Below are 21,370 nucleotides of genomic sequence, written 5' to 3'. Positions count from 1 at the left end.
AGTGGGCAATAGAGTTGGGAGAGTTCGATCTCAAGTATAAGCCACGTATGGCCATAAAAGCCCAGGCACTAGCTAACTTCGTGGTGGAATGTACCATACCCAACCAAGAAGTCGGGGGGCAGGAAGATACCATACCTCAAGACAAGGGAGTCGACAATGGGGACAAGGAGAAAGAATATTGGGTTCTCTATTTTGATGGAGCATCAAAAACAAATTCCAGTGGAGCAGGGTTGGTTTTGCAAAGCCCTGATGGATTCTTAATTGAGTATGCCATGAAGCTAGACTTCCCAACCACAAACAATGAGGCAGAGTATGAAGCCCTGATTGCTGGCCTTGGTCTAGCTGGGACACTTAGAGTCAAAAACTTAAAGGTCCGTGGAGACTCGAAGTTGATCATATCCCAGGTAAAGGGAGAATTTGAAGCAAGGGATGATACGATGGCTAAGTATGTTCGCCTAGTAAGGGCTGTGATGACCCAATTTAATGAATGCCATGTTGAACACATTCCAAGGGAAGAAAATGCTAAAGCAGATGCGCTATCAAAGTTTGCTTCATCTGAGATTGAAGAAAGTTCAGGAAGTGTGTACTTCCGTGTTTTGAAGACACGAAGCATAGATGTTAAGCTTGTGGCTCCCGTAGGCTTGGGGACGTCATGGATTGATCCCATCAAGGCTCACATTCAGACCGGTTGGTTGCCAAGCGATGCAATTGAGGCACGGAAGTTAGCTGTTCGAGCACTAAGGTACTCTTTGATAGATGGGATTCTATATAAAAGATCTTTCGTGGTTCCTTACTTGAGGTGTCTCAGGCCCGATGAGGCACGCTTAGCTCTTGAGGAAGTGCATGGAGGTATTTGTGGGCAACACTTGGGGGGCAGGGCCTTGGCTCATAAGATAACTCGTTTAGGCTTCTATTGGCCAGAAATGATGGCTGATGCCAAAGAATATGTAAAGAAGTGTGACCGCTGTCAGAAGCATGCACCAATTGTTAGATAACCCCCTGAGATGCTGACCTCTATCAACTCGCCTATTCCCTTTGCCATGTGGGGGATGGATATTCTGGGGCCTTTTCCTATGGCCACGGCACAAAGGAAATTTCTGATTGTAGCCATTGATTATTTCACCAAGTGGATTGAAGCCAAACCCTTGGCCAAAATCACTACTAAGCATGTTGCACAATTCCTGTGGGAAAACATTATGTGCCGATATGGAATTCCCCGTATCCTTGTCACTGACAATGGAACACAATTCAACAATGAGGAATTCAAGAAGTATTGTGAAGAAAATGAAATCGAGTTACGATTCACCTCTGTGGCTCACCCGCAAGCCAATGGACAAGCAGAGGTAGCAAATCGGATAATCCTGGATGGACTAAAGAAGAGGATCGAGAAGTCAAGAAATAATTGGGTAGATGAGATACTTCCAATATTATGGGCCTACAGGACTACTTGTAGAGTCACGACAGATGCAACTCCTTTCATGTTGGCATATGGGGCGGAAGCAGTAGTTCCCGTGGAGATATCACATTCCTCTCCAAGGATTCAGGCTTTCGATGAGAAAGAAAATGAGGAAGGGCAGAGATTAGCCCTGGATTTAATTGATGAAGTGCGAGATAAAGCACATGCAAAGATAGTAGAATATCAGAAAAAAGCTTCATTCTACTACAACCTAAGGGTTAAAGAAAGGTTTTTTAAACAAGGCGATCTAATCTTGAGGAAGATAGAAGCATCTGGTGTAGGACAAAAGGGAAGCTTGCCCCGAATTGGGAAGGGCCGTACAGAGTCAAGAGTGTTCAAGGTAGAGGAACCTACAAGCTAGAGACTATGGATGGTTTTGAAGTCCCGAGAACTTGGCATGCACAAAACCTGAAGGTTTACTATGTGTAGGGAAGCCGGATACGATTCTCACTCGTCAGGATGGCGAGTAGGTTGAAAAGCACCTTGAAGCTTTGCTTGCTTAGGATTTATATGTTTTAGTTTTATTACGAAATTTATTAAGACTTGTGTAAGGGACGAATCCCAGACAATTTTATGAAATTCATATGTTCTTCAAAGTATGTTTGTGGCCTAACAAATAAAAATCAAATGCATGGATGCAAGCATAAAAGGTGATAAATGAAATAGATCTGATAGATGTTACAAAAGTTTGATAAATAAAGTCTCGAAAATAAAAAAAGCCACGCAGGGCTGAAAAAGCTCTAAGGAGCTGAAGTACCCTCGGCATCCATATCATCGTCCTCTCCACTCTCGCTGGATGTCTCTGTCATCTCGGAGGAGGAGGAAGAGCTGTCGTCCTCAGCAGGTCTGGAAGAAGACTCGGGAGGAGGAAGGAGTGGATCCTGAGGAACATGGTCCGAGACAACTACTCGGGTACGAAACCTCTGTAGCAAAGCCTCGTCATCAGGGCAGATGTAGTCCGCCGGGTTAATATCAGGACAAGCCTCGTTCACGGTCCCAAGGGCCGTGTCCCAACCAGTCCTAAAAAACTCGGGAAAGACTGAATCATCCCTAATCCTCATGGATTGGGCAAACTCCTCCGAGTCCAGATAGTTGTCTATAGCTTTATCCTTCTCCGCCCGAAGTACCACCAGCTCGGCGTTAGACTCTCCGAGTTCTTCCTCCTTGCGCTTGAGCTTCTTCTCCAGGGTAGCATACTTCTTCTGTTGCCTCCTGAGGGCATTATCGGCCTTATCAGAAGCCCGCTTCCATGATTCGGCTTGCCTCACAGCGCCTTGAAAATAGGCGTTAGACTGAAACAAAGCAATTAACAAAGTATAAGGCAATGCTACAAGAACGAAAAATAAGTTCAAAAAAGAGAAGGCATACCGAAGCCAGAGACTGAGCTCCCATGAGCTTGATCCTCTCAAGATCAGGGGTGGCCACCACATCAGTAAAATCCTTGGGGGTCACGCTATGGTAAGACCAATCCCAAGCATGTTTCGTGGAACCAACTACGGTGTCCCCTCGGCGGAATCCCCAGAGAGGCTGAAAGGCGCCTGTGGCAGCAGCAGTAGGGGCAGCAGCAGTGATAGGAGTACCATGGCCTCCAGCTCCTTCAGTTGAGGCCTCCCCTATAGGCTCTTTGTGCTTCTTCAAAAAGATAGGCTCCGTGGCCTTTCCCCGGGTGTCTAGCCCTGCGAGCCGAGCTTTCTTCATCCTAGCTGTTTCCTCAACCAAAGGACCATTGTCCTCGTTAATCTCCTTAGCAGCTGAAACAAAGCAAAGGACAAAATAAGTGAAGTTAATAATGCATGAAATGAAGTAAAATTGAGAAGGGAAGAAAAATACCCTGTTGAGAAACAGAGGATAGTCCCACATGAATCAGGGAAAACTCCTCTAAGAGAGTCCAGCTGGTGGTCGTGCCATCATCCTGAGTAAGCCCATTATAAATAATAGTTTCTTCAGGAGTTAAGTGAATGGATTTGAGGCTACCATCACTGACCTTCCCAAAGGAAGATCGAAAAAGTGTGCCCCAGTCACCATTCTCCCAACGTAACCCGACGAAACTATTCCTCCAATTTTGATTATTATCAGGAATAGAGGCACTGTTAAAAATATGTTTGCTTTTGGGCCTTTGCTTGACATAGACCCAGCCGCAGATGCTGGAAGAACTATTGTAACACTGAAAGACTTTCCTAAAAACAGCTACAGAAAGAGGAAAGCCCTCCCTAAGACAGCAGACCATAAAATATAGAATGTTCCTCCAGGCGTTTGGAGGAAGCTGACACGGGTTGATTTGTAAATCAGCCAAAAGATGAGGAATAAAGGGGTGAAAAGGAAACCTAAGCCCAGCATTAAGGGCATCTGTGTAAATGAAGAGAGTATCGGGTCTCCAGTGGCAAGTACGATCACCACCAGAGACTGGAACTAATCTAAGGGGAGGAAGGACGTTATAACGAGCATTTAGTTTATTGAAATCTATGTTGTGCCAAGTATTACAATGATTAAAAGAGTCGAGATGTGCAGTGGAGGGATATTCATCCCCCCTAGTGTTAATCATATCGATTAAAGACATATATGAAGAACGGATCTCGATATCCTTACCTCGTTTTGAAGCCGAGGCTATCTTGGCCGCCCTCTCAGAACTCTTGTCAGCCATTAGTAAAGCTAGGAAGGAGAGGTTGGAAAACTAAAGGAGGGGATTTGAGAGAGGAAAGGTTAGAAAGTTGGAGGAAGGATGAGGAGAAGTTGTAGAATGAGTAGAGAGGTGAAATGAGAGGTGTGGAGAAATCAAACTCTCACCCCACCTTTATATAGCCAAGGAAGGGGGATAATGGGCCTTAAAAAGCCCATTTGGGCCCAAAGCTTAGAAGGTTCTGGAACTATCCAAGAAGTTCCTGGAAAAACCAAGTGAAAAATTTTAATTTTTAAAAGATTCTAGAAGAATCCAGAAAAACCTTAGAAGAACCTGGAATTTGGGCTTAAAGATAAAGGCCCAGAACTAAGGCCCAGGTATAAAAGCCATGTTTGAGGCCCAAATACCTTTTTAAGAGGGGTGAAAGAAAAGCCCAGTTAAAAACAGAGGGCCCAAAGATTAGCCCAATAAAACTAGCCCAGAAAAAGGGCCCATTTAGTTGAAAATCAAAGGCCCAAAAAGGAAAACCCAGATTTATTAGGGAATGGGCCCAGGATTAAAACCCACTAAAGGGTTGGCCCAAGAAAATCTAATCAGAAAAAGGGATGGCCCAAGATAGAGGCCCAGGAAAGTTAGAAATAAAAAGTTGGTACCCTTTGCCCAATTCGATCAGGACTTGCCTTAAAATCCTAGTCGAATGAATTGAGGTAGAATTTCCTTCGACCAGGGCTGAAAAAAGGGGCTAATTCGGTCAAGAAAAAATTCTGACCAAAATTCTTGGTCGAAAATACCGGAATAATTTTTAACCCTGCTTCTTGACCCAGCTCAACCAGAAATCATAAGAATTCCTGATCGAAATGCTTAAGGTCGAATAGAATTCGATCAAGGCTCAAAACCAGACTTAATTCGATCAGGATTTAGACCCGTTCGACCAAGAAATACGAAGGAATCCTGGCCGAACCAATCCTGCTCGAAATAGCCTCGACCAAGGCAAGAAAGGTGGTTAATTCGGTCAGAAACACAGGAATCCTGACCGAAAGGGACGAAAATTCCTAGTCGAAAATTTCTGCTCAAAAAAATAAAAAAATAAAAAAAAATATATTAAAAAACAAAGCAAAAATCCTGGTCGAAATTCGACCAGGAAGTGAGATCGAATGTATCCTCCTCGAATTCCCTTCGACCAAGGCACAACAAAGGCTAATTCGACTAGGATCCTGGTCGAATGGATTCCTGGTCGAAAATTGTATAAAAAAAAAAAAGAGAGAGAAAAGGAAGAAAAAAGGAAGAAAAAATCCTGGAAAATTACAAAAAATAAGGAAATTCCTTAAATAGTTTCTGAAAAATGTTAATGTTTTCAGAAATAAGGAATAAATCCAGAAATTAAGGATAAATCCCAGAAATTAAGGGAAAAATCCAGAAATTAAGGGAAAAATCCAGAAATTAAGGATAAATCCCAGAAATTAGGGAAAAATCCAGAAATTAAGGATAAATCCCAGAAATTAAGGGAAAATTCCAGAAATTAAGGATAAATCCCAGAAATTAAGGGAAAAATCCAGAAATTAAGGGAAAAATCCAGAAATTAAGGATAAATCCCAGAAAAATTAGGGAAAAAACCCAGAAAAATTAGGGAAAATTCCAGAAATTAGGGAAAAATCCCGGAAATAAGGGAAAAATTCCTGGAAATCAAAATAATTCCTAAATAAAAGGAAAAATTCGTTGTAAATGTGTAGGTTGCTCCACACTTTACGGAAAAACGAAACCCTGTAAGGGAACAAATAGACTTAACTTCTGCGAAACCTATTCAATGTTTCCCAAAAGTTGGGGGGCAAATGATAGGGATAAATAAATTATGATTGTATAATTAAATACTGCATTAATTGTACAAGCTGTGGGCTGCTAGGCCCAATAAAAAGATATATGAAACTCAGACCAGAAAGGTTAAGCCTGATGGACCAGATCAGGCCTGATGGAATAAAAAAGGCCCAAAAGCCCTAATTATTAATTAATTTCGTAATTAATTAATAAGGGAAAAATCAGCTATTGAGAAGAGTCCCGGTAAGGATATAAATCCTTATAGATTAGCCTCAAGGGGACCTAAAAGGATAAGGAATCAGCTTCCTACTTCCTAGGACTCCTAAGTCTATCCTAATTCAGAGGCTTGTCCACCAAGTCTCCTATACCAAGTCCAATTCAAGGACTCCCACATCTATATAAGGGGTCTCACCCCCACCAATCAGAACTACGTTTTTTGGCTTGATTCTCTAATTCACAGAGATACGTAGGCATCTCGTAAAGGCAGAATTAAGCTACGAAGTACGAGAGCAGCCATTAAAGGCCTTGAGCTCCCGAATCTTAGTATTAAATACAGCAAGTAGTAACCTTAGCTTTTTATCCATAACAATTATCTTCATATCATTTGTAGGCAAAGCCTTGACTTTAACCCATTGCGACACATAATCGACCACCAGTAAGATATATTGATTATTGCAAGATGAGACAAACGGCCCCATGAATTCTATTCCCCACACATCGAAGAGTTCAACCTTGAGAAGCATATTAAGAGGCATCTCATCCCTCTTGGACATATTACCCACATGCTGGCATCGATCACACTTCAAAACAAATTGATGCGCATCCTTAAACAATGTAGGCCAGAAGAATCCCGCTTGAAGGACTCGAGTTGCTGTCTTCTCTCCACCGTAGTTGCCTTTATAAACAGTTGAATGACAGTCTCGCAAGATCCCCCCCGGTTTCGCTGTACGTAATACATCTCCTCCTGATTTGGTCAGCTCCTTGCCTAAACAGATATGGTTCATCCCACATGTACCACTTCACCTTATAAAGAAACTTCTTCCTTTGAGCATACGACAAGTCGGGAGGCATAATATTACTCACAAGGTAGTTCACAATGTCTGCAATCCACGGTTCTTCCTCTTGCACTCCAAACAACTGCTCATCGGGAAAAGACTCATTTATCAATGTCTTATCCAGTGAAGTTGCACTCGGATCTTCCAAACGAGAGAGATGATCAACAACTTAATTCTCAGTAGCTTTTCTGTCCTTGATCTCCAATTCAAACTCCTGAAGTAAAAGAATCCATCTGATCAATCTAGGCTTCGAGTCTTTCTTCGAGACGAGATATCGAATTATAGCGTGATCACTGAAAACTGTCACCTTCATCCCAAGCAGATAAGATCGAAACTTTTTAAAATCGTAGACAATAGCCATAAGTTCTTTCTCAGTAGTAGTGTAATTCAGTTGAGCACCATTTAGGGTCTTACCAGCATAGTAGACCACATGAAATATGTTGTTCTTTCTCTGCCCAAGAACTGCTCCAACTGCAGAGTCACTTGCATCGTACATCATCTCAAAAGGTTCATTCCAATCAGGTGTAGTTATGACAGGTGCCATGATTAAACTCATCTTCAAGGACTCAAAAGCAGTTAGGAACTCGTCATCAAACTTGAACAGGACATCCTTCTCAAGAAGATTACACAAAGGTTTAGAAATTTTTAACAAGTCCTTGATGAACCGCCTATAGAAGCCCACATGACCAAGAAAGCTGCGAACTCCCTTAACAGAAATTTATGGAGATAGATTTTGGATGATCCCTACTGTAACACCCCCAAATCCGGGATCGGGGATCCGGGTCATCACGAGTTCCATTTCCCTTAATAACACTCAATCTTAATAAACAATCAACTACTCTGTACTGTGACCCCACATTAAACACACACACCACAAGTTATAGTCTCAGAGATCAATATCAAAATAACACGAGTCATTTTATTCCAAAATTCTATGCCATTACACCTTAAAAGGGTTTCTGAATAGATTTACATTTCTTTTCCATTATTACAATTAATAAAGATACATAAGTCTGGTACATAAAAAGTGGAAATCCTAGCCTATTGTTAGTTCCTACCTCAGCTACAACGACATCAACGCCTATAGGAAACTGCGGAATATTTCCTATCCGCTCACGAATTGGGAGCTTGGTCCTGTTCATCTTTTCTATCTGTTGTTGTGTGATGAAAGAAGAAAGCAAGGGTGAGCAACAAGCCCACCAAAATAATATGTATAATGATTAACAATATATGAGCATTCTCATAGTACTCATGAAAGTCTTGGTCAAGAAGAAATGAACCAAGCTGATATCTTAACGCGACCAAGTCGCAAAATATTCAGTATATATACATATATACTTTTCACAATCTTTGAAATCCTCTGACATGTATAATATACACAAAGTTCCAGTTTATAACTGTATAAAAATATCGTTGCAAGGTGATCTCATATATCCAACCTTGTCTCAACGTTTTTCTGAAAATCTTTGTCATGTATAAGATAATCATTAACTAGATATAAGTTTAAAAGATGAAGTTACAAGATACTCCAATATACTTATATCTTTTCTGAATACTACTTGAACTACCACCGTTTAAGTTATAATTAGTTTCAAAAGTTCATCACACTGATGAGACTACAAGATAAGACTTGAATAGATTCAATCTTTGAAATATCATTATAAATAATGAAGTTACGAGATACTTCATTAAGTCCTGATATATATACACACCTATATATATATACATTTCATACACTCCTTGAAAACCCCTGTTATGAAAATTATAAACAGAGTTGCAATATCCAATGAATTTGGAAAGGAGAAAACCTTGGCATAAACCTGATATCTTGCTGATCAGGCAAAGATACCAATAAGTAACCTTTTCTACTAGTAGATGGATGAATCCCCCACCGGTCATCACCCTGGCCACATAAGGACCTTGTGCTGGACCGCCACCCGGCCTCTTACGCGTTGATGGACTGCCACCCAGCCACTGACACTTTGATAGACCGTACCCCGGCCTGTCGCTTATGCCGACTCAATTAGATGGACTTACTTCCTGAACGTTGGGTAAGTAATCAATTCATTTATCAAAACAGCAACCTCGTTGCGAATATAAAATACACCCCAGAGCCGGATCCTTTAGATTTTTGAACGAGTATTCAAGTCCCCTTCAAAAAGGGAGATCTTAAATTTTAAAACGAGTTTTGGGATCCGCTCTAAACTTTAAAAGTCATTTTGAAGACTTTAAAACATTTTTAAGAATGTTTGGGGTACTGCTGATTTATTAAAATAAATCAGTCCCAATATATTAGAAAATATCTGAATATTATTATTTAAATAATATTCCCAAAAAGGATAATCTCTATAAAAATAATCGAAGTAGAAGTGTTAAACTCATACTTGAAATGGGTATTAAATAACCAAAGATATACTTATACGAAAGTACTATCTTTATTTGAATAATCAAAAAAATAAGTTTGATTATCGAAACATTATTCTTTAATAAAATAAAGAATATTACTTAGTAAATAATCGGAGTCATAAGTCCTCGAATGAATATTCAAAATAATATTCATTAATAAAATAAACGGAGTCATAAGTCTCCGAATGAGTATTCAAAATAATATTCATTAATAAAATAAACAGAGTTATAAGCCCCGGAATGAATATTTGAAATAATATAAACTGAGTCATAAGTCCTCGAATGAATATTCAAAATAATATTCATTAAATAATATAAACTTATCGAATAAACCTTATTCGATTATTAGTTTTGAAAACTATATCAATATATATATATATATATATATATATCATATACTCGGGAACATCTACTCCCGGTTTTAGAAAAGGGTTCACCTTTGGGTCCCCTATACTCAGGGTATACGCAACTACTGCTTATCTCTAGCATAGGTATTATGCAACTAATAAGCATTTGAACCAACAGATATATAAATCAAGAATACGAAATAGGCATGCATATATACCATATCACATGCTACAATATATCACAAGAATTTGCTAATAACAAATATGCATTTATCACAAGATCATGCATATACACATATACATCACAACAACAGTTATACGGGTAGAAAACTTGCCTGAGCGACTGGGGGTTATAAATGGCTTGGGGCGAGTCTGGTAACCTATAAACAACATGTGAGTTGGAATTAAACCAAAGTCACTTGTAAATCTATACTTTAACCAAATTAGACTCTAACGCTCGCTTTGCGCTTTCTGATTCTCTTAAGTCGCTCGAGTACCCTCGGCTCAACCATTTTTAATAAATTAACCATTAAGGGTTTTAAGGCGATTCTTTCACGAGTACCTTATCAACTGCCTAATCCACTTTACATAAATGTTTCATACCCCAATTAGTCATTTAAGGTCCTTAACAAAGGTTTCAAAGTAAGGTGAGGGGTAATGGTTCGGTCGCGAAACGCCGTTACTTAAAACGGTCGTTTCTCCTAAACCGTACATCGGATTCGAACGAACCACATATCAAAACGAAGCTCGTAACATGAACTATCTAATCATGGCAATGGTCAAAACCTAGCAGTGAGTTCACGGGTCCTGATTGTTAAGAACAAAACAGTCTTAAAGTAAATCAGACATTACGACGGCTATGTTTACGCGATTACCAAATTTTAAACTACTACAATCAACCACAAATCAACCACAAATCAACCCATAACCACCAATACCACCAAACTTCATCCAAACCTTACTAACTCAGTCCATAACCTCATGATTTTTCCAACTTATTCAATCTCAAACAAGAGCTACTAATTATACTTAAGGTTCATCAACCAACAACCAAGATTTATAACCCAAAATCATTATAATTCCATCCAAACTCTAAACATACAAGAATCATACTCTCATGAACTATAACAAATAAAACCAAACCTAATACTCAAAGTAAAGTTAGGGTTTGGAGGGGTTATACCTTCCTTGGAGAGTGGAGAATCACGTAGGAAGCCTTGAATAACCACTAACTATCTTTACTAAGCTTGGATATTGAAGAAAACATAAGAAAACACAAAGTTAGTTTCTTGAAAACACTACTCACCAAGAACTTTGATGAATTGATTAGCTATGTTAAACATGGAATCTTGAGCTTAAACTTATGGCTCATCTTAGTTATGAATTATGGAAGCTAAAGAAACAAACCTCTTGAATTATGAAGGTGTGTAGCTTGATTTTTGAAATTTCTCCTTTGCTTTTCATGGAAAAGCCGAGAGCAAAGAGTGGGGGAAGAAGAAAATGTTTTTGTTTTGGTTGCTTTTGATTTTTGTGTTTGTTTTGCTTGTTAATTAGGTTGTTACCATGGTAAATATTGTGTGGCTCACAATCATCCAACAATTCCTTCCCTTATGTCATGCTTATGTCATCATGTGATGTCACCCCTCCACACTTGTCCTCATCTTGTTGGTTTGATGATATCATCATCCCTAACCTCCTTGATTAACTCCTAATTGCTTGCCTAATGACCGCTGATCTATTATACGGTTCGCTTTACTTTCGTTCTCGTTTATCGTTTGAGGGATCATACCCGGGATCTTATTACTTGGGTTCCCTTAACCTTTCTCAATACATTATATTCCTTTTATGATCCTATATTAAAATCCTTGAATTTAAATCCTTTTTATCCTGTTACCTTATACTCAATTCTTTCGACATCTGGTGGATTTTCGGGAAAAATCAAAGTGTTCGGATTTGGATTCTGACGATCTTTACATACACTTATATACTACATAGAGTACTAATAATATCTCAGAAGATCAATAAAAGAACCCCTACATAGTGTAGTATGAAAAGTTTTCTTCTTCAGCATAATCTGCAAAATCACTATTCATAAGGGTTTCAAATATTTCCAAAAATTGGGGTTATTACAGTCTCCCCTCCTTAAAAAGATTCCGTCCCGGAATCAGATAGAAAATGAATAGGGATACTCTCTTAGCATTGCACTTTCTAACTCTCGAGTAAATTTTCCCACATTGTGGTCCTACCACCAAACTCTGCCTAGTTTGATAACCCTTCTCCTAAGCACTTGTTCCTTTTCACTCTATAACCCTTCCTGGTTGCTCCATATAGGTTACGTCGGGTTGCATGTCTATGCGCTCATATGCCCCTATTTATCTGGCATCCGAATTACACTTCCTTAACATTGATACATGAAACACGTTATGAACTTGCTAAAGGTTCGGGGGTAGGGCTAGCTCGTATGCTAACTTCCCAATATGGTTTAGTATATCCAAGGGTCCGACAAATTGTGGACTTAGCTTTCCTTTCTTTCCGAATCTCATCAATCCTTTCCAAGGGTTTCTAAGGGGATACCTTTAAAAACACTAGGTTCCCTACTTCCTATTCTTTGTCCTTTCGTGTCAAATCAACATACTTCTTATGTCCATCTTGGGCTACTACCAGCCATCCTCTGATTAAATCTATTATATCCTTGGTCCTTTGGACCACTGCTGGTCCGAGCATCTTGCGCTCTACAACTTCATCCTAACATAAGGGGGATCGACATTGTCTTCCCTCAAAGATCTCATAAGATGACATCTCGATACCTAACATACGATCTATTATCGTGAGAAAACTCAATCCGCGTTAAGTGATCATTCCAAATTCTTTCAAGTCTATTACACCGGCTCTCATCATAGCTTCTAGCATTACAGCTCCCGCTTCTCGATACTCATTCTTTTCTAATTCGTAAGCGTTACTATCTTCCGTACATAATACTATACTGGTTACACTTTTGTTTGATAGCGTTCTATAACCTTCTAATAACCACGTCAACCTTAGTATCACTAACGCGTTAGAATCGGAATACCACCATACTTGGTACCACTTCCTTTCTAGCTGCCTCCATCTTCGAAAGCTTGGTCCTTCATATAGAAGTAAAAGAATTTATTGAGAGATCACTATGATCATGAACACTTGTTCTATTGCATAGTTAGTACAGAAGGTGGCCAGCCTTTAGTACTTGACAAGCAATTAAACAATAGATGGTATCCTACTAGGCTTCTATCACACAGATAGATAGTCATTCGGCAATACCTCCCCTTCTGGAAGGGTTGTTCTTCTCAGCTTACATGAAATGAAAAGAAGAGAAAAGAACGAACTGAAGAGAATTGTATATTCGTAAATTTTTTTTTTTATTGCCATAAAATATCTGGCTTGGAATCTACCTCTGAACTATAGAGGTTTGTCATAGGAGAACAAAACATATATGTATTTATATCAACATTAAGTATTATAGCATCGTATTTCACATGCCTAAATATTTTTGCTATTCCGTCCATCATTCTATGGACCCATGCTCTTCCTCGAGCTTATACACAATCACCTTTGAAACTCCCTCGATATCGAAAATCGAATCTGGGATCTCATTCTAGACAGCATCGTTACTAGAATTCTATGTGTGCACCGCAACCTTCCTCATATAGTAATACGACTCTCTTTTCATAAGAGGGAATAAATATTCAATAGGTAGATATTCTACTTGATTAGTCTATCAATGATAACTTATACACTACCACGACCCGATTAGTGGTACTCAATCTCAACATCCATTCCAATACAACTCTCATGGTTGTAATCAGCTCATTACTCGCAGAATCATTGATGCATTACTATGGTCCACCACTGACCTACTGTCGTCATTCACTTTCCATGAAATCTTAATATCTAACCATACGGAGTCCATACATGTCGTATAGAATACTTCTAAGGAGTTAACATAATCACCAATCATAATTCATGAAGAACACTCCAAACTCTGACGTACTTTCATGACATGAAGTAGATAAAATTGCAGAAGAGTTCCAGTCAAAGCAACGATAGCATGTTAATACCATTCTTAATCGTATGCCTTAAATAGAAGACTTAACTAAAGGGTTCGTCTAGTCCTTTTTGAAACATGGTCCTGGCTTATCTCAGGATAGTATCTTCTGAGATAGATAGCCCGCTCATGGCGATTACACGAATTAAACCTTTACCAACTACTATTATGGTTGTGTATTGCACAGTCATCAGAAGGAATGTCAATCTTCCAAACCATAATACAACCTTCATAGCTTTAACCATCATCACTGTATTCCTTTGGCACAAGCGCCTATAATTATCCTCTTACCTTTAAAGTGTCGGCCACCTCTTTGGCCTTTCCTGATAGTAAAATTTCCTTACAGTCAATGTCATTTTAACCACCTCCAAATAAATTTTCTACCTCATTTCAATCACAGCTTATGTGAAGATGTTTTCCTTAAAATCTGATGAGTAAAAAAAAATATCACCATTTTTCCATAAGTTATTGCCTCAGTCTTTAGAGGTTAATCACTGCCATGACTGACTCTCAATCATACTTAGAACATCTTTTATCTCGTGGTTTAACACGTGCCCCACTTGGCATCATTATAATTACGTCACATTTCCTTTCTCAACATTTCTATTCTTGAGAATTTTGAATATTACCTTTCTCCTTGTAAAACCTCTAAGGTTATCCTTGAATCGTTCCTCCTGTATTCCCTAGATACAGGGCATATCAAGATACCATTTATTAATACCAGAATCATTGTCTATATACTTCTGAAAAAAATTTCTTCACTGATTCTTAAAGGTTGTTATTACCTTAATCCTTTCCAATTCATACTGTCAAAACTCATACTATCCCTATTAAGGTTGAAATGCCAACCTTTATGCATTCCCCTAGGATTCGTTTTAAGTTACCGATGTTCTATCCTTAATTCCACCTTTAAAAAGGTACATGCATCCTTCCATGGATAAATCAAGTCATATATCCCTGATAAGGGTGTCTTATTCAATCATTCCCACCTCGATAGTATATGCCTAATTTCACAATAACATCTGTATTCAAAATGAGGTCAATCAATATGGCCTCCAAAAGATATCAACGGTTATCCGCTTTTCTTGCCCAATTTGGTAACGATAACAAGGATGTTCTGGAAGATATTGGTCGTGTTCAACGTGAACATCTTCTTAATAATTCCTTATTTACTTTTGTTGTTTATCTCAACAGTCACCTCAATATTGGGATATATTTCATACCTGGCGTCTCCCTTTCTGGGTATCGAGCCACCGGTCTTACACTTTACATCATCACACTGTTGCTCCTCATCCTCAGGGTTCGGAGTCCTGCTACCAAATACGATAACGAACTACGCTTCTATCACGATATTTATAAGGGTTCCCATAAGGGTTTTAACTGTCAGTACTACGTTAGGTAGCCCGACTATGAACTTGGCAGGAGTTCTTATTATCTTAGTGAACTTATTCTCTTAACGTCACATCATCTCTGAGGTTTATAACGCTTAGCTCTAATACCATTTCTGTAACACCCCCAAATCCGGGGTCGAGGATCCGGGTCGTCACAATTTCCATTTCCCTTAATAACACCCAATCTTAATAAACAATCAACTACTCTGTACTGTGACCCCACATTAAACACACACACCATAAGTTATAGTCTCAGAGATGAATATCCAAAAATAACACGAGTCATTTTATTCCAAAATTCTATGCCATTACACCTTAAAAGGGTTTCTGAATAGATTTACATTTCTTTGCCATTATTACAATTAATAAAGATACATAAGTCTGGTACATCAAAAGTTGAAATCCTAGCATATTGGTAGTTCCTACCTCAGCTACAGCGACATCAACGCCTATAGGAAACTGCGGAACGTTTCCTATCCGCTCGCGAATTGGGAGCTTGGTCCTGTTCATCTTTTATATCTGTTGTTGTGTGATGAAAGAATAAAGCAAGGGTGAGCAACAAGCCCACCAAAATAATATGTATAATGATTAACAATATATGAGCATTCTCATAGTACTCATGAAAGTCTTGGTCACGAAGAAATGAACCAAGCTGGTATCTTAACGCGACCAAGTCGCAAAATATTCAGTATATATACATATATACTTTTCAAAATCTTTGAAATCCTCTGACATATATAATATACACAGAGTTCCAATTTATAACTGTATAAAAATATCGTTGCAAGGTGATCTCATATATCCAACCTTGTCTCAACGTTTTTCTAAAAATCTTTGTCATGCATAAGATAATCATTAACTAGATATAAGTTTAAAAGATGAAGTTACAAGATACTCCAATATACTTATATCTTTTCCGAATACTACTTGAACTACCACCGTTCAAGTTATAATTAGTTTCAAAAGTTCATCACACTGATGAGACTACAAGATAAGACTTGAATAGATTCAATCTTTGAAATATCATTATAAATAATAAAGTTACGAGATACTTCATTAAGTCCTGATATATATATACACACCTATATATATATACATTTCATACACTCCTTGAAAACCCCTGTTATGAAAATTATAAACAGAGTTGCAAGATCCAATGAATTTGGAAAGGAGAAAACCTTGGCATAAACCTGATATCTTGCTGATCAGGCAAAGATACCAATAAGTAACCTTTTCTACTAGTAGATGGATGAATCCCCCACCGGTCATCACCCTGGCCACATAAGGACCTTGTGCTGGACCGCCACTCGGCCTCTTACGCGTTGATGGACTGCCACCCAGCCACTGACACTTTGATAGACCGTACCCCGGCCTGTCGCTTATGCCGACTCAATTAGATGGACTTACTTCCCGAATGTTGGGTAAGTAATCAATTCATTTATCAAAACAGCAACCTCGTTACGAATATAAAACACACCCCAGAGCCGGATCCTTTAGATTTTTGAACGAGTATTCAAGTCCCCTTCAAAAACGGAGATCTTAAATTTTAAATCGAGTTTTGCGATCCGCTCTAAACTTTAAAAGTCATTTTGAAGACTCGAAAACATTTTTAAGAATGTTTTGATTTATTAAAATAAATCAGTCCCGATATATTAGAAAATATCTGAATATTATTATTTAAATAATATTCCCAAAAAGGATAATCTCTATAAAAATAATCGAAGTAGAAGTGTTAAACTCATACTTGAAATGGGTATTAAATAACCAAAGATACACTTATACGAAAGTACTATCTTTATTTGAATAATCAAAAAAATAAGTTTGATTATCGAAACATTATTCTTTAATAAAATAAAGAATATTACTTAGTAAATAATCGGAGTCATAAGTCCTCGAATGAATATTCAAAATAATATTCATTAATAAAATAAACGGAGTCATAAGTCTCCGAATGAGTATTCAAAATAATATTCATTAATAAAATAAACAGAGTTATAAGCCCCGAAATGAATATTTGAAATAATATAAACTGAGTCATAAGTCCTCGAATGAATATTCAAAATAATATAAACTTATCGAATAAACCTTATTCGATTAATAGTTTTGAAAACTATATCAATATATATAAATATAAATATATATATATATATATATATATATATATATATATATATATCATATACTCGGGAACATCTACTCCCGGTTTTAGAAAAGGGTTCACCTTTGGGTCCCCTATACTCAGGGTATACGAAATTACTGCTTATCTCTAGCATAGGTATTATGCAACTAATAAGCATTTGAACCAACAGATATATAAATCAAGAATACGAAACATGCATGCATATATACCATATCACATGCTACAATATATCGCAAGAATTTGCTAATAACAAATATGCATTTATCACAAGATCATGCATATACACATATACATCACAACAACAGTTATACGGATAGAAAACTTGCCTGAGCGACTGGGGGTTATAAATGGCTTGGGGCGAGTCTGGTAACCTATGAACAACATAGAAGTTGGAATTAAACCAAAGTCACTTGTAAATCTATACTTTAACCAAATTAGACTCTAACGCTCGCTTTGCGCTTACTGATTCTCTTAAGTCGCTCGAGTACCCTCGGCTCCACCATTTTTAATAAATTAACCATTAAGGGTTTTAAGGCGATTCTTTCGCGAGTACCTTACCAACTGCCTAATCCACTTTACATAAATGTTTCATACCCCAATTAGTCATTTAAGGTCCTTAACAAAGGTTTCAAAGTAAGGCGAGGGGTAATGGTTCGGTCGCGAAACGCCGTTACTTAAAACGTTCGTTTCTTCTAAAGCGTACATCGGATTCAAACAAACCACATATCAAAACGAAGCTCGTAAAATGAACTATCTAATCATGGCAATGGTCAAAACCTAGCAGTGAGTTCACGGGTCCTGATTGTTAAGAACAGAACAGTCTTAAAGTAAATCGGACATTACGACGGCTATGTTTACGCGATTACCAAATTTTAAACTACTCCAATCAACCACAAATCAACCCATAACCACCAATACCACCAAACTTCATCCAAACCTTACTAACTCAGTCCATAACCTCATGATTTTTCCAACTTATTCAATCTCAAACAAGAGCTACTAATTATACTTAAGGTTCATCAACCAACAACCAAGATTTATAACCCAAAATCATTATAATTCCATCCAAACTCTAAACATACAAGAATCATGCTCTCATGAACTATAATAAACAAAACCAAACCTAATACTCAAAGTAAAGTTAGGGTTTGGAGGGGTTATACCTTCCTTGGAGAGTGGAGAATCACTTAGGAAGCCTTGAATAACCACTAACTATCTTTACTAAGCTTGGATCTTGAAGAAAACATAAGAAAACACAAAGTTAGTTTCTTGAAAACACTATTCACCAAGAACTTTGATGAATTGATTAGCTATGTTAAACATGGAATCTTGAGCTTAAACTTATGGCTCATCTTAGTTATGAATTATGGAAGCTAAAGAAACAAACCTCTTGAATTATGAAGGTGTGTAGCTTGATTTTTGAAATTTTCTCCTTTGCTTTTCATGGAAAAGCCGAGAGCAAAGAGTGAGGGAAGAAGAAAATGTTTTTGTTTTGGTTGCTTTTGATTTTTGTGTTTGTTTTGCTTGTTAATTAGGTTATTACCATGGTAAATATTGTGTGGCTCACAAGCATCCAACAATTCCTTCCCTTATGTCATGCTTATGTCATCATGTGATGTCACCCCTCCACACTTGTCCTCTTATTGTTGGTTTGATGACATCATCATCCCTATCCTCCTTGATTAACTCCTAATTGCTTGCCTAATGACCACTGATCTGTTATACGGTTCGCTTAACTTTCGTTCTCGTTTATCGTTTGAGGGATCATACCCGGGATCTTATTACTTGGGTTCCCTTAACCTTTCTCAATACATTATATTCCTTTTATGATCCTCTATTAAAATCCTTGAATTTAAATCATTTTTATCCTGTTACCTTATACTCAATTCTTTCGATATCTGGTGGATTTTCGGGAAAAATCAAAGTGTTCGGATTTGGATTCTGACAATCTTTACATACACTTATATACCACACAGAGTACTAATAATATCTCAGAAGATCAATAAAAGAACCCCTACATAGTGTGGTATGAAAAGTTTTCTTATTCAGCATAATCTGCAAAATCACTATTCATAAGGGTTTCAAAAATTTTCAAAAATTGGGGTTATTACACCTACTTTGGATTTGTCCACCTCAAGACCCTTACTAGAGACCTTGTGACCAAGAATAATGCCCTGTCGCACCATAAAGTGACATTTCTCCCAGTTGAGAACCAAGTTGGTGTTAACACACCTTTTAAGAATATCACCAAGATTCTGCAAAAACTCATCAAATGAATCGGCAAACACAGAGAAGTCGTCCATAAACACCTTCACATTCTGACCAATCATGTCAGAGAAAATAGCCATCATACATCTCTGAAATGTGGCCGGTACCCCACATAAACCAAAGGAAACTCTCCTAAAGACGAAAGTTCCAAATGGACAAGTGAAAATATTCTTTTCCTGATCTTCCGGGGCAATGAAAATCTGATTATAGCATGAATAGCCATCCAGAAGACAGTAGTACTCATGCCCAGCCAATCTGTCAAGCATCTGATCGATAAAAGGCAGAGGTAAGTGATCCTTTCTCGTGGCCTTGTTCAGCTTCCTGTAGTCCATGCAAACTCTCCACCTCGTGACTGTTCAAGTAGGAATGAGTTCACTCTACTCATTAGAAACAACGGTGATACCTCCCTTTTTTGGTATACACTGAACTGGACTCACCCAAGAACTGTCAAAAATCGGATAGATGATCCCTGCATCCAGCCACTTAAAAATTTCCTTCTTCATAACTTCTTTTATGATAGGATTTATCCTTCTTTGTTGCTCAACAGTAGGCTTACTACCTTCCTCTATCAGAATTTTATGCAAACAATAAGAATGGCTGATTCCCTTGATATCTGCTATCGTCCATCCAATTTCCAATTTGAACTCTCTAAGAATTGTCAAGAGTTTTTCCTCATCACTACCTGAAAGGTCAGACGTAATAATAACAGGCAATGTAGATTCCTCACCCAAAAAACATACCTTAAGTGTTGAGGTTATGGTTTAAGCTTAAGTGAAGGAGCTTCCTCAATAGATGGCTTGAGGCGCTGGGGAGATTTGTTCAGCTCCTCCATTCCAAGAGATTCAAAAGGCATTTCCATCTTCCTTTTCCAGGGAGAAGCATTTAGAAATTGCAATTGCTCATCACCTTCATCATCTTCGCTATCAGAATTCCCCAACAAGGCCTTTTCTAAGACGTCAGACCTTAACAATTGATCAAGTTCTGAAGTAATCACAGAATCGACCAACTCCACCTTTAAGCACTCCTCATTTTCAGTAGGGAATTTCATGGCATTGAATACATTAAAAGTTACATCCTGATCCAACAATCGCATTGTGAGCTCACCCTTCTACACATCTATCAAGGTTCAGTGTAACGACCGAGAAAATTATGCTAGAATTATATTATAATAAAGATAAATTATGCTAGAATTATATTATAATAAAGATAAATTATGTGTATTATTATGTAATTAAATGTGTTGAGTCATTAAACCCTAATTGCTATGTGCTACGTGTTGTCTGTTTTGATCCGAATGTGATTTGGATATTTATTGAGTGTTTTATCGTAAGTTATATGTTTTATATTAAACCCCGTATAGCTCAAACAGTGTTTTAAAAGCCCGTATTTCAAACAAAATCATTGACCCTGTTTTGCCAAAAACGACCTATACCATATCGCTATTCTGAACCCCTAGACGTTTTACAAATTTACCTTTTTCGCGAAAAACGACTTTTCCAGACCCCTTGGTGCCAAAAGGCCCACAAAAATCACATTTTTATTTTTATATGATCATGAAATTATTATACATCATTTTTCTTTGCTTCTTGTAATATTCATAATTTTTGGGAATTTTAGCATTAATTTTGTATTTATTGGATATTTAAAAATTCATTATTAATACCCAAAAATTATAAAAATTGGGGCCAAATATTTTTATTAGGAGTGTAATTAGTCCCTTAATTTTATTTGGGGGTATTATTTTTCATAAATATAAATAGCTGATTATTAGTAATTAATTAGTTAATTAATCACAAA

The 21,370-nt window shown here is 37.7% G+C and overlaps 1 protein-coding gene across 1 annotated transcript in view; it reads right to left on the bottom strand.

Annotated features, from left to right (window-relative positions):
- LOC141659699 (uncharacterized) overlaps positions 1-19,635 on the bottom strand; it is a 69,867-nt gene extending 50,232 nt beyond the window's left edge. The window contains exons 1-3 of the mRNA XM_074466641.1: positions 19,554-19,635; positions 2,825-3,069; positions 2,315-2,748 (exon numbers count right to left, since the gene is read on the bottom strand). Of these exons, the coding sequence (XP_074322742.1) occupies positions 2,315-2,748; positions 2,825-3,069; positions 19,554-19,635 (761 nt within the window). The remainder of the gene's footprint in view (positions 1-2,314; positions 2,749-2,824; positions 3,070-19,553) is intronic.
- Positions 19,636-21,370: the final 1,735 nt, after the last annotated feature.

This window comes from Apium graveolens, chromosome 1 (assembly GCF_009905375.1).
Source record: "Apium graveolens cultivar Ventura chromosome 1, ASM990537v1, whole genome shotgun sequence".
NCBI lineage: Eukaryota > Viridiplantae > Streptophyta > Magnoliopsida > Apiales > Apiaceae > Apium > Apium graveolens.
This window is presented reverse-complemented; position numbering and strand designations above follow the sequence as displayed.